General features: G+C 45.8%; 3 protein-coding genes across 3 annotated transcripts; 1 reads left to right on the top strand and 2 right to left on the bottom strand.

The window, feature by feature from the left end:
• Window positions 1–2,547: 2,547 nt before the first annotated feature.
• On the top strand, window positions 2,548–5,368 carry F5Y00DRAFT_2905 (fungal-specific transcription factor domain-containing protein). Its single transcript, XM_048013441.1, has 4 exons — window positions 2,548–3,599; window positions 3,663–4,592; window positions 4,670–5,020; window positions 5,093–5,368. Exons 1-3 carry the CDS (start codon window positions 2,739–2,741, stop codon window positions 4,898–4,900), a joined length of 2,022 nt encoding a protein of 673 aa, XP_047870124.1. The 5' UTR covers window positions 2,548–2,738; the 3' UTR covers window positions 4,901–5,020; window positions 5,093–5,368.
• Window positions 5,369–6,842: 1,474 nt separating this feature from the next.
• Window positions 6,843–8,536, bottom strand: F5Y00DRAFT_250298 (putative allantoate permease; the record flags this gene model as incomplete). Its single annotated transcript, XM_048009714.1, has 3 exons — window positions 6,843–7,468; window positions 7,530–7,955; window positions 8,020–8,536. The coding sequence occupies 3 exons, from the start codon at window positions 8,534–8,536 to the stop codon at window positions 6,843–6,845; spliced, it is 1,569 nt and encodes a 522-aa protein (XP_047870123.1).
• Window positions 8,537–9,962: 1,426 nt separating this feature from the next.
• On the bottom strand, window positions 9,963–11,573 carry F5Y00DRAFT_222508 (FAD dependent oxidoreductase). The gene is made up of 2 exons (XM_048005732.1): window positions 11,177–11,573; window positions 9,963–11,109 (listed from the first exon to the last, which is right to left on the bottom strand). Exons 1-2 carry the CDS (start codon window positions 11,390–11,392, stop codon window positions 10,033–10,035), a joined length of 1,293 nt encoding a protein of 430 aa, XP_047870122.1. The 5' UTR covers window positions 11,393–11,573; the 3' UTR covers window positions 9,963–10,032.
• Window positions 11,574–12,308: the final 735 nt, after the last annotated feature.

Here is a 12,308-nt window from a genome sequence, read left to right as displayed (position 1 = left end):
GATAGTGTTGCGTGAGATGAGAGATACAGGTCGAAGGGGATAAAGTTGGGAAGTTGGCACCTGTTTATATATATTCTAAAGGCAACACAACCTAATAGCTGGTCTCATATATGATGTTTCAACTTCATTGAATCATTAGTGATTAAGCGTGCGTAATATATATCAGAGGTTCTGACTAGACACCTACATGACAGATGAGATATCACGACATCCTCGCGCATCATAGTTTCACAGTTGCGTACCTATGCAACGAAGCCATTATTTTATTTGATCTACACTCGTGATTGCGTGGGTATGTCTGATTTACTCCTTAATCATTGCGAAGGGAGTGAATGCTTAGGGCATACGAGTGAATGTTAATGGACAGGTACTTTATTCGACATCCCTTTTAATCTGAAAATACTATATAGAACTTTTAATACTTTAGGTACCTAGCCTATGGCGAAAGTCACCAGGTAGGGAAGCAGAATCAGAAGGAATACGCTTCAGGCTTGTTGTACTAATATTCTACCTCGTCAGGTTTAAATCTTTCTATGGATATCTGATCAATATACATTGTCGAGCAGTCATAGGTAGAATTGCCACGCGCGTGAATCGTCCGTGATGAGATGATATCTTCTACGTGACAACTTTCGTAGTCACCTAGCAAATCATAGGTGGATAATTTGTACTAACTAGCCCAAGCATGTATATTTGAGTAACATCTTTATATTATACCTACTGTAACTTATCACAAACCAAATCTGAATGCATATAAGCCCAATTGCTTCATGCCATTTATTGGGATTTTATGTTTACATTTCTGTTTCTTTCTAACGTTTAGACTTCTAGGCTATAAAAATATGTGTCGTTAATTATAATTAATTATGACCGTATATATCCTGTATTGATATTTCAAAATTCATATGCCTATGTAGGTCATTAAAGTTTCCTCAACCTTGCTAAGCAAATCAACCAAGCTAACCAGCATTTTAATAGGTATATGGAAGGGGAGGCGTATATTAGGTACCCTATGCTTATCTGAATTAACGTATGTTGGTGTCAGGGAGAACCCTTGATGCGTGTTATACGTAGAGTGAATGTTAGAAGCAACAGCGAAGCTGCTGTATAGTAGCCGCATAGTGGTATGAATCTATTTACGCTTGACCTTCTATCCTCTTCCGAAGACGCTCTATACTATGTGGATCTATGCCTATTTCAAGCCAGTTCCCCTTTTATCCTGATAGTTAGTCCCTACAAACGGTTGTAGTTACGCGTCTATGAACTCGGTATTTGCATGCCCGTTCTGCTGTTAACGGGCTTAGTACTACTACTATCTTTCAGCTGCTCAGTGGCAAGACCGATTTGCATTGTTGTTAGTATCAGGACGGTAAACACGATACCGGCGGTTATCTAGGAAAAATTGATGTGAAAGAAGGTCAAAGTCTATACGTTCCGATACAGAAATATCTCGATCCATATCTTTATAAGAGTGATATGTACGTACAAGGCTGGCAAGATATCTATCTCCTTGATTGGCAGAAAAGAGAGAATGGCTCGTGCGGTATTACGTTAGCCAATCATTTGCTATTCGTAGCTTTAAAGTCTGATTTCGCGAAATGACGTTAGGCCTCGCGTATTATATATACCAGTCTGTATATATACAGATGTTGGTCCATAACGTTTGAAGTTGTTGAACCAGGCTTTAAAAGGGCGATATAAATGTTGACATAATAAATAGTAGAGACCTCAATTGATCTATGATACCCCAAGCTCCGCATTACTTAACACTGGAAATTCAATCAATTGAAGGGCCGATAAAGGACCGGTGAGATGCCGGGTTGGTTTATATTCGTCAATGTATGCATCACAGCCTGCTTCTTGCATGAGAGATTATTTGATATTATTTGATGTTTTTCGTCATTTGAGACTTAACAATGCACTGTGCGCATGTTGGTATGCATGACATATGTACCTTCTTATTACGACGAGGATCTTTCCTTACCTCATTTAATAGAAGATAGAAGGTACTAAGCTAGTAAAGAAAGTGCGAAGTAAGTGGTAAACTCTATATTAAGATGTGTTACACTGTCGAAGGCACTTTCAATTTTATGTGATAAGCTTACCTAAGAATATATTCCTCTTTTCTACCTGTTTTTAATCTCTCAACTATTATCAAATGTCAACTGTCAACCGTCAACCGTCAACCGTCAAAATTTGTCATTTGCCAAGGCGGGCCCTAGCTGTATGTATTAATCTTAGATGCGTGAAAAGTGCGGGGAAGAAAGCATTCTGGCAGACTGGCTTAGCCTTTATTGGTGACATTTATCTTAGTGGACCAGAGTACCTAAGGTATGGACAGATGGACCATAGGTAGTTGGGTCTCTTGACGCTCAGGCCCACACGATCTGACAGTACACGAGTCGCGGAATCGGAACTCGGGGACTCTGGGTATAGTAAAAACGGTAAAGATAAGCCGTCCGATCACCCAAAGCTACCGGGCGTCCCTCTCACCCCCAAGTTCTTACTTGTTGAACACGGACAAACAAGCCCTCTAAAATGCGTTTATTGATGGAAACAAGAAACATACTATCTAAAACCCAAGATGCCTAGTTCCAACTCCTCGAAATCCTCGAAATCCTCGCAATCCCCTCCTTCGACGACTCGAACCCCCCGAACTCGAACAGGCTGTTGGGCTTGCCGAGATCGAAGCGTCAAATGCGATGGTACGTCCCCTAAACTAACCCACTTGAGAAACTATGCCTGTTCTTGTAAGAGCTAAGCCGTTGCCGAGTACAGAAGCTAGACCACGTTGCCGGAGATGCCAAAAGACAAATCTAACTTGCCACTATGGCATTCGCCTCCAGTGGCTCGAGGATTCGGTGGCTCGTGGCATTCGTCATGGTCGTCAGGGAGTGTGGCGGCCAAAACAGAAAGATGCTACCCGAGACGCATGCACGCCTACAGTACTTTTAGAGGGACGTTTTCAAGAATCTCCAAGCTCAGCAAAGTATCGCGCTAGATCTAAAGGCGTTGTGTACTTCTTGAATACCTTCTCGAGGGATATCCAATTGTACTGGAATTCGCAAGGTTTCAGAGATGTTCTTACTAATATAGCTCTACTTGAGGATGGCCATGCAGAGGAAGACGATAGTATCGACCAATCGTTAGTAACTCAAGCTGGCGTCGAAGAACGCTATGAGTCTCATTTAGCTCATTATCAATATTGCGGCGGGTCTCGCACGTTCCCTTGGAAGCTGGCAACACCCGTCGGAAGAAACATCAGTTTCACGCATCAACTAGCCAGGTCCGATGAGTTTATACCCCGGTATTATACTGAAGTCGTCTGCGCTAATGCTTCCTTGGTTGATGGCCGGCACCATAACCCATTTCGTTATCATATTGTTCCAATGGCATCGCATTCCAGTACTGTGTTTTCTGCTATGTTAGCAGTGAGTGCCATCAAAATGGCGGCAAAAGATCCTAAATTTCACCGTAGAGCTTTGGTGCATCGTCACCGGGTGCTGGTGGACGTTAAACGTCTCCTGGAAAGCAATCACATCGATACGGCCAAATGTCTTGAGGCCCTCGTATCTGTTGTTATGCTATGTTGGTATGATGTGAGTCACCTTCCTATTCTGACTTTCTGGCTGTATTAGCTCACCAATAATAATAATCGCCAGATTAGCGACAATTGCAAATCAACTTGGATTAGTCACCTTGTAGGCATATTCGGACTCCTGGATGTCTGTCTGGAACAGGATATCCATTCCGCCGATTACGAAGGGATACTACACTTCAGCCAGCAGTACCTAATGTATCACCTAATTATGGCCAAAAGCACCCTCCACGTTGATGATGTGATACCGTCATATAAGCATATCCTATCGAAGCTCCTAGGAAGTCCAGCAACCACACATAAGTGGCGCAACAACACGAATCGCGTGGATGTGGACGCGTCCCATAACGTAGCGTCACAAACTACACCGTCCAATTATGGAAATGGGGACTCCACGACACAGCTAGGTTTCCGTCTCGTAGGTCCTAGCTTTAACGATGAGCTGGACAAAATTGATACCCACCAAGGGTTTAGTAACCGTCTGCTTCTTATCATTAATGACATATGCGACCTGCGTGATGCTCAAAACTCCGATGGGTCAAACCACCAAGATGCCGATACGGAAGCCTTGGAACACAGGGTTGCTGAAATTCAGTCCAAGCTTGATAACCTTAGACAGGTACCGCCAGGAAATATCCACCAAGTTTTGGAAGCTGGTATGGGTCGTGATGCTCGGCTCGAACCCGAAAAACTTCGACTCAAGTTAGAGTTTATTATGATGACAGCAGACTCGAACAGGCTGGCTGCACTTCTTTTCCTCGACGAAACCTGCGCCACCCATCTCCCTCATATTGTTCCAGAGTGCCGAAAGAGACGCTGTGCCATCATTCAGGAAATTCTTTCCTATGTCAAAACAATCTGCGAGACAGGACCTATCACTGCCGCCCTCCCTATTTGGCCAGTATTCGTTGCTGGATGTATGGCCTCTACGGATGATGACCGCCTGCAAGTGATGGAGATATTCGACAAGTTTCTAAGCGAAGATAAGTTCGGAGTAAGTTGATATACTGCCTAACCGCGGCCCGCTATCCTCTTAAGTACCAACGAGGTTGTCTGTTAACATTCATTTAGAGCCTACCACCAGCGCTTACAGTCATTCAGATGGTCTGGCGCCAACGTGATCTAGGATGCGACGAAAACCCGCGAAAGATACTTTTCGTATCATCCGGTGATTCTGTTGGGAGTCGTGATGGCAAGGATCGTGGTCCCACGTCGCCTACGAGTCGTAGGCAGCGAACACGATATCCTTGGGAGCGTGCGATTTCTATGCTGGGAGGCTCATCATTACTGAGCCTTACATAAATCTGTGATTTATACTGAAATTCGAGGAGTTTATGTCGCCGTTGAAATGGTGGAATGATTTGGAGTTTCGCCGTACGACATCGGCATGGGATGGGCCCATACTGGCTTCTTTTTGCTCTGGTAACCCTTGACCCTCCAACTTGTCCATTAATTTTTGCGACCTAAAAATTCCGGTTAGCTAACGTGAGGCAGGGCGACGTAATTATCTTGCTAAGGATTAAGGGCGATCCACTTAGCTCGACAAAACCCATTACGGGTAGAAAATTATTTGTATTTCGGGAGGAAAACTAAATTTAAGTTACCTGTTAACCACGGTGATGTTAACTGTATGATGTATCTACCCTGGGTGTTCTTCGAATCCATGTTTTCACTACTCATCGAGCCTAGGTAGGTTAGAATGCGGTGTCCTGATTCCTTCGCGACATATCTAAAGTCTAGATACGATGAGCGAACCTGCGAAAACCGACAAAATTAGGAATCCTAGTATGTGTAAATATCGGTTCGAGAGCGAGCCTAAGCTGATCCTTGGTGATAGCAAATCCAGTAGCGAGCCGAAGCTCGCTGATGACGGACTGATCACCAATCGAAGTACGTGGGCTGTTTGGGATTGCTAGGTCGGAAACTAGAAGAACTGAAGTTTTTTGCTCTTGAAGTCCAACCCTGGTGTTGTGTTTCCATGCATGGCATTGGGATAGCCGCACCCCCGAAGACGGCCCCGTGCTAGGCGCTCTTAAAGGTAGTCAAATTCATATCTGTCATGAAAAGCTGAGACCGACCGCACACCTGGGAGTAACAGCTTCAAGACAAGAACAGAAATTGAAGAGCGAAAGCATTATAAATATGAGTTTAGGTATCTACCTCCTAAGAGTATAAATATGGGGGTTTATGTTGATCACTAAGACCCACCAGGTATCGGATTTAGGAGCCTTTTGTCGACCAAGTTGGATGCCACATCACATATCACCTCATGAAAATCAGAAGATCCAAAAATGCCGATACGAACTAGCACCGTTTAACTTTGTTCCGGGAATAAGAAACTGAAGGTCAACCCGATAAATCATGAGAGCGGAGTTGTTCCTAACTGCTCCATCACATCGTGGGGTCCACATAGCCACATTTAATTGTACAGCAATTGAAGGTCGAAGCGAGCTCATAGTGTGGGACAAACCCCACTACTTTAGTTCGAGATAATAGCCTAAGGAGCCCAAGAGACTACAAGATTCTTGGGCAACTTGAGAAGTAGCTTAGGTAGGTAGGTAAATATTGTCGACAATGACAATATAGTGGCCTAGGTTACTAACTAAACCAGCGAATCAAAAGGCTCGCTCTACATTATTATTCCTTATTCAATTATAAGTCGGCACTTGCAATTATCTCATCAGACCTACCGCCAAGAGTTACTCTAAAGAAAACATACCATGACTCCATGAGATCCATCGGATAGGGATTCCGTCTTGATTCTACGGCTTCCGAAGAATTGTCTGTATCGCCGATAAAACAGCCCACTAAAAGGTCCTAACATCCCATTTTCTGGTACGTAAAGCCTGTCCGGACCCACCCCGTGAGGATCTCTGATACACTTCCGGCACTGTCGCGCGGCTTCTGGACTACCTATGTAGACGACGACGAATCCCTCCCTTCCTGGATATTAGCTCAGCAACCCCGGAACCCCGGATGTTGCCGCGGGCACGCAGAGAAAGACCATCCTATCCAAAACCGGCTGTCGTTGCTCTACTGGTGGCTTCCTCTCCGACTCAAGAATACTGGTGGGTATTTAGGCCATCGCTGTGGAATTACATACCAAGGAGGTACATAGCACATATATTAAAGGTAGATAATAATTATGTAACCTCCTCAGTACGTCGCATAACTCTCCCGACATTTGATAATAGAAGTTAGTCCAAGCATAGGAAGATGTATCTCACCGCTAATCGAAGCCTGGTCAGTAAGTATACCTGAAATTGAGCTTCTCCTTGTCCGTCATATCAGAAAAGGCTTCTCGTGATTTCTCTTCTTCTGTCTGGGGTACCGGGGCCCCTCCTTGCAGCTTGTCACGCTTAGCGTTGTCCCAATAGCAAGTAAAACCGTAAGCTGCAATAGTCACGGCACTAACTATAAGCGATATTAGGAGTCCAATATACCCTTTGTGATATTCTGGAGCGTCGTCGGCGCGGAATACTTGGGGACCTAGGATGTTCCCTACACAGTAGCCTAAGAAAAACATGGCATTCAGCGTGACCTTCTTAGTGTGTCCTGACGTGTTGGCCATGGGAAGAGAAGTGCACATAGTGTAAGGCGCCCAGTACGAATAGAAGGCATAGTAGGCACCCAGGAGACTAAGCTTGTTATCCGAAGGGAGTTTCCACATCAATATTGCTGTAGTCATGGGAAACAATATGGCGAGTACGATGAGGACGCACCGCCAACCAGGTAGACGGCTTGCGGTAACGTTCATGATTATGGACCAAGCCGTGGCGATGACGCCGGTTGGTATTCCTAAGAGGGTGGTGTCTAGGGGACTGAAACCCAATCCATTGACGATTATGGCCGCAAACGTGACCAGGCCGCCTGCAGAAAGATCCATGTCAGTATGGCCATCCAGTGGATTAGGGGCGGGTTTCTTTTTTACCATTTGGGATATTGATAGCACACGCGAATATGGAGATCAGCCAAGCTCTGGGTTCCATCAAGCACTCCTTGACCTGATACCATTTGATCTTCTTGTCCTCTATGCCTGTATTGCTTTTACGGACCCGTTCCAGACAAACGTACTTCTGTCGATCCGTCAACCACCAGGCCTCGACTGGCGAGCTCGGGAGGAACGCGTAGAGGATCACTGCCCAGACGGTAGTGACACCCCCGAGAATATAGAACAGCAGTCGCCACGGGGCAACACTAGAGTTGGTATGGCCGACGCCGTACGAGAATAGCCCTGTGACGACGGACGACAAGGTATTGTACCAAATGGCGATCCTAATTGGTTGTTCGTCGATGGTCCACCACATGGCCGAAACTAAGGTACAGACGGGGAAGACCACAGCCTCAAAGATGCCCACTGGTACCATCGTTAGCTTTGGATACTTATCCGCGGTTTCATTAAGGATCATGGGACGACTGACTCAGGAAGCGGACGGATGCTAGACTCGCGAAGTTGTTCGTTCCACCGGTAGCAAAAGTAAGACCCGCCCAAGCAAGGACCGTTACGGCGTAGAACGATCGAATTGGAAGTCTTTGGATCAGGACATTACCGGGCCATTCTGCGATCAAGAATCCAAAGTAGAAGATGGACCCGACCCAGGAGAATTGGTCACCGACCAAATGGGTATCCTCGCGCATGCCATAGATCGCCGCATTGGAGATTATAACTTTGTCTACCGCCGATATGATTACTGAAAGAGCAAGTAGGGGCAGAATGATCAGATCGACTTTCCAAAGTACGCGTCGAGCTTCTTCTTTGGTGATGGGCTCGTTGACGATGGATGGGTCCAGGGAGGCGAGAAACTGAGCGGCGACGTCGGCGTCGCGTCCTAGTCCCAGTCCCAGTCCCGCCAAGTCGCTGACTCCATGGCTTCCAGTCTTAGTTTCAGTAAGTACAGTCTCCTTCTGGTCCGTATTGCTCGCGTTAGAATGATGCATGATATGCGTTTTGTAAACCGCGGGCTCTAGCCGTGGATTCTACTGCTGGAGGTTTGGTTTAATGACGCGTCGAGACAGTCTGCTACAGATCCTACAAGACCTTGGGGGGCAGCAACTGTCAGACTTATGACTTGCAATACGAATCGGAATGATAGCGGTAGTTAGTTGCAATTGTAACTATTACCTTTTTCCCCATGGCAATCCCTTCTTAACCCATGATATCCAAGACGCCATTACCTGCCAATATTTTTACACGCGCTAGAACGATCACAGAGTTCCAACATCACATATCTAGAAATCTTCCCGTGGTCCGAGCTTCCCAGGGTCAGCCGAAATAGTAAGGACGGTCCGGTTCTGAGAGAAGCTCGAGGCGACGAATGGGTGGCAGCGCCTAGATTCGGCATGTAACGTCTGATAACGAGAACCCGGTCTTAGGGCCGTGCAATGCCTCATTCTCATTTGCCCGAGCCAGGGGTGTTGACAGTATTGGCTGCGTACTGTGGAGAAAACTCCGTCTAAAAGGAGTCGACGTAGCGGGGAGCTCTGGACAGCTCCGATGTATTCTTGCTTAGTACTTAACAGTTCGAGATACAATCTCGACCAATAGAAAGGCCAGGAGGGCTTTGTGGGAGAGCGAAGCGGCCGCATGCTAGGATCTGATGTAAGTAATTATCTAGTAGTCCATCTGCAGATCTAAGCGACATGTGTATGCCGTCGAGCACGATATCATTTTGATGAACCCCGGTCTTTCACATATGCCATGGCTGTTACCGGCTCTCTGGGTCTTGTTGCTGCGGCTGCGTCGCCTTGTAAGCGCTCATTGGCTGGTTGTTTTGATGTGATGTGGTCAGCTTCAGTATTAGTGTGCCTTCTGGCTGGACAACATGGCGCTATCATCAATTATATGCTATTCAAGTAGTTTAGCTATCCGACCAGCAAAGAATATAGAGTTTTATGCTCGTACAATAAGAGTCTTGTCCTATGAACCAATGCTACAATGCTTTTTAATCGCACATGGTACAGAGGCCGGCTTCAAAACTACAATCTAAACACCAGGACGGAAGCATCGCGATATAAATATCACGATATGCCACTAACGGGTAAGCAAGCTTTCAATAAGGCCAGCCGTTTTTGAAAAAGTAAGTAAGAATTAGGGAAACAAATAGTTATACTATTACACGAAGAACTACGGGCCCATTCGAAACTATTAAACCACTAACGTGGCTCCTTGGTCCTGAACGTTTCAGTGGCCAAGGGGTGGCTAAGGGATCCTAATAGTTGCATATCTAACTATCATCACCTCCAGATAGGCTCGGACAAGCTCGGGAGCGTCGGGATCTGAGTTTCTTAGGTATTATCCATGGTCCTAGCTACTTTGGAGGACTGTATAGGTATGTATATTATCCTAATTAATAACTACTAAGTCTAGTTATCTAATTAGGAAAGGGGGTTAACATAATCATGTACCCTTTCTCATCATACGTATTGTTGCGTAGCTATGCACGTGGTATTTCTGACAATTCTTGCGTGGCCGTGTCACCACGCCACGTCCCTGTCGATTTGAGTTTGGTATCATCTTTCCACTGCCACTTCGCAATATCCTGCGACCCACGTTCCAAAATATCCTTCACGAACTCTCCAAAGATTGGAAGCATCTTGAACCCATGACCCGAGTCCCCAGAGAGGACAACAAGCGAGGAATTAGTGTCAGGGACGAAATCAATAATGTAGTCAGAGTCTATCGTATCCGCAAACCAGCACAGGTGTTTGTCGATTAGTGGGCGGTTTGCAAATTGGGGAAACACCTCCTGTAGCAGTTTACGAATGTAGGCCTCGTCATCCAATGGGATGAATTGAGAATCCTCTAGTTTCTCGTAGGGAAGTGATAATCCATTTTTGGTCAAGGCAAAGTTAGTAAAGCCACCCCCCATATGACAGAATTTGAGCTTGTTGGTGGCTTTGTCAGGCTCGAAGAAAAAGGCAAGGTCCCGAACATTAGTGACGGGTATGCCCCTGAGAAGCGAGGCCTCTTCAGGCGTTAGTTGGATGTGTACCACGCCCCAGCAACGACCAGTAACCTGTGGCCCTAACTGAGGAATCAAACCCGGAGCGTCAGCACCTAAAGCCAGTATGACCTTTTCTGCATGGTATATCTGGTTTCCACGCGTCTTAACTCCGACACACACCCTTCTAGACGATATGGTGTCATAAACTAGTTCAGTGACTTCTCCATTGTCTCTACCAAGGACGAAATTGACGCCCAACTTAATACAAGCATCGTAAACGGCTTTTGATGCATCTGCCGAATGAGCATACCCGGCCATTTTGTTAAAGTAGCCCGACCATCCTGCCGTGGGACCAGTGAATGCGGGTGCGATCCTTTTTATGGCTTCTGCGCCGTGAACGATTGAAACCTGCCCCTTAAATGCCTGATGCTCACTGATTGAAGTAAGATAATTCGTAACCACATCCTTGGTTGCTTTCGGGGCGCTTTCTGAAGTCACATTTAAGAAACCAGTCTGGCGAAAATGAGGATTGTACAACGGGTCACTCTGCCATTTGCGGATGGCTCTCTACGATGGTTAGTGCGTTAGTGAAAAAAAAAACCTAGGGGGAGCACGTTGATCTCCGTCAACTTACTACGGCGAGATCCGTGTAGAAGTTATCAGCATATTCAGCACGGATGACTTTGTTGAGGTCGTTGCCAGCAGAGAAACGACTCGGCATCACATCGTCTTTCTCGAGAACTGTGACTTTTGTATAACCAGAGGAGGCTAAAGTGTGTGCGGTAGCAAGGCCAAAACAACCTCCACCAACGATCAAAACGGACGGCTTCGGGGAACCCTCTGTAGCCATTGTGACGAAGAGCAAGTTGGTGCTCGTAAAGAAATCGTGATGTTCGGAAAGCTTACAACTACGAAAGATTCTTGTAATACTACTACGTTGCGGACATCGGTCTCGTTTTTATAATATTTCTCGTTGTTACCAAGTGGGAACGGGATGTGCCGATCCACAAGAATATGTCGCGCGATAGACAATTCTACCGCGACTTGACGTGACAAGGAGACCCCTTCAGACTCTATGATAGGTAGTGGGTAACGCGGAGAATAGGAAATTTGTTCTCCCTCTAAGTTCCTTTAAGTTCCCTTTAAATCTACGTTTAGGCATGTTATGGTAAGCAGGTGTAGGAGAAACTTCCAGGGAGATAGGAAGACGGGGAGGCTAGGCGACACAAGACTACACGATGGAGGGTTACCATGACCAGTTAGGCAAGATAGGATAGGTGAATGGAGATTACTAGGGAATACCAACTAGGGGTTTGCTAGGCTTCATGGATATGTGTACCAAGGATATATTTGTACTAAAGGGACTACACGTGGCATTTAGGGGCTAGGGAATTTCGTACATATCGTACATATCGTACTTAGCGTATGGTTACATATTAACCTGGGTCCTGGGAGGTATATACGTACTAGCTTTTCGGCAATACAATTTAGTACGATATAATATGTATAATAATATGTATACATTATACTTAGTACTTATACCTTTTGTATATATTTTTGTACTACATACCTCCTTATATTATGTATAGCATGAGTCCATCACGGAAAAGAGAGCGGGTCTTGATTGGGCCCCGCCCGGATGTATTAGCGCCGTCGGCTTGACCTGCCTACGAATCTGTGTCCGTGATCCACACCCGTATCGGAGAGAGGCGGGGTCGAGTGGGAAATAAGGAGATTGACCCACTTCCTAAGTTTTAAGGTAACGG

Source organism: Daldinia vernicosa (genome assembly GCF_022497035.1).
Source record: "Daldinia vernicosa strain CBS 139.73 unplaced genomic scaffold F5Y00scaffold_1, whole genome shotgun sequence".
NCBI lineage: Eukaryota > Fungi > Ascomycota > Sordariomycetes > Xylariales > Hypoxylaceae > Daldinia > Daldinia vernicosa.
The sequence above is the reverse complement of the archived record's forward strand: the minus strand, read 5'-3'. Positions and strand labels throughout refer to the sequence as shown.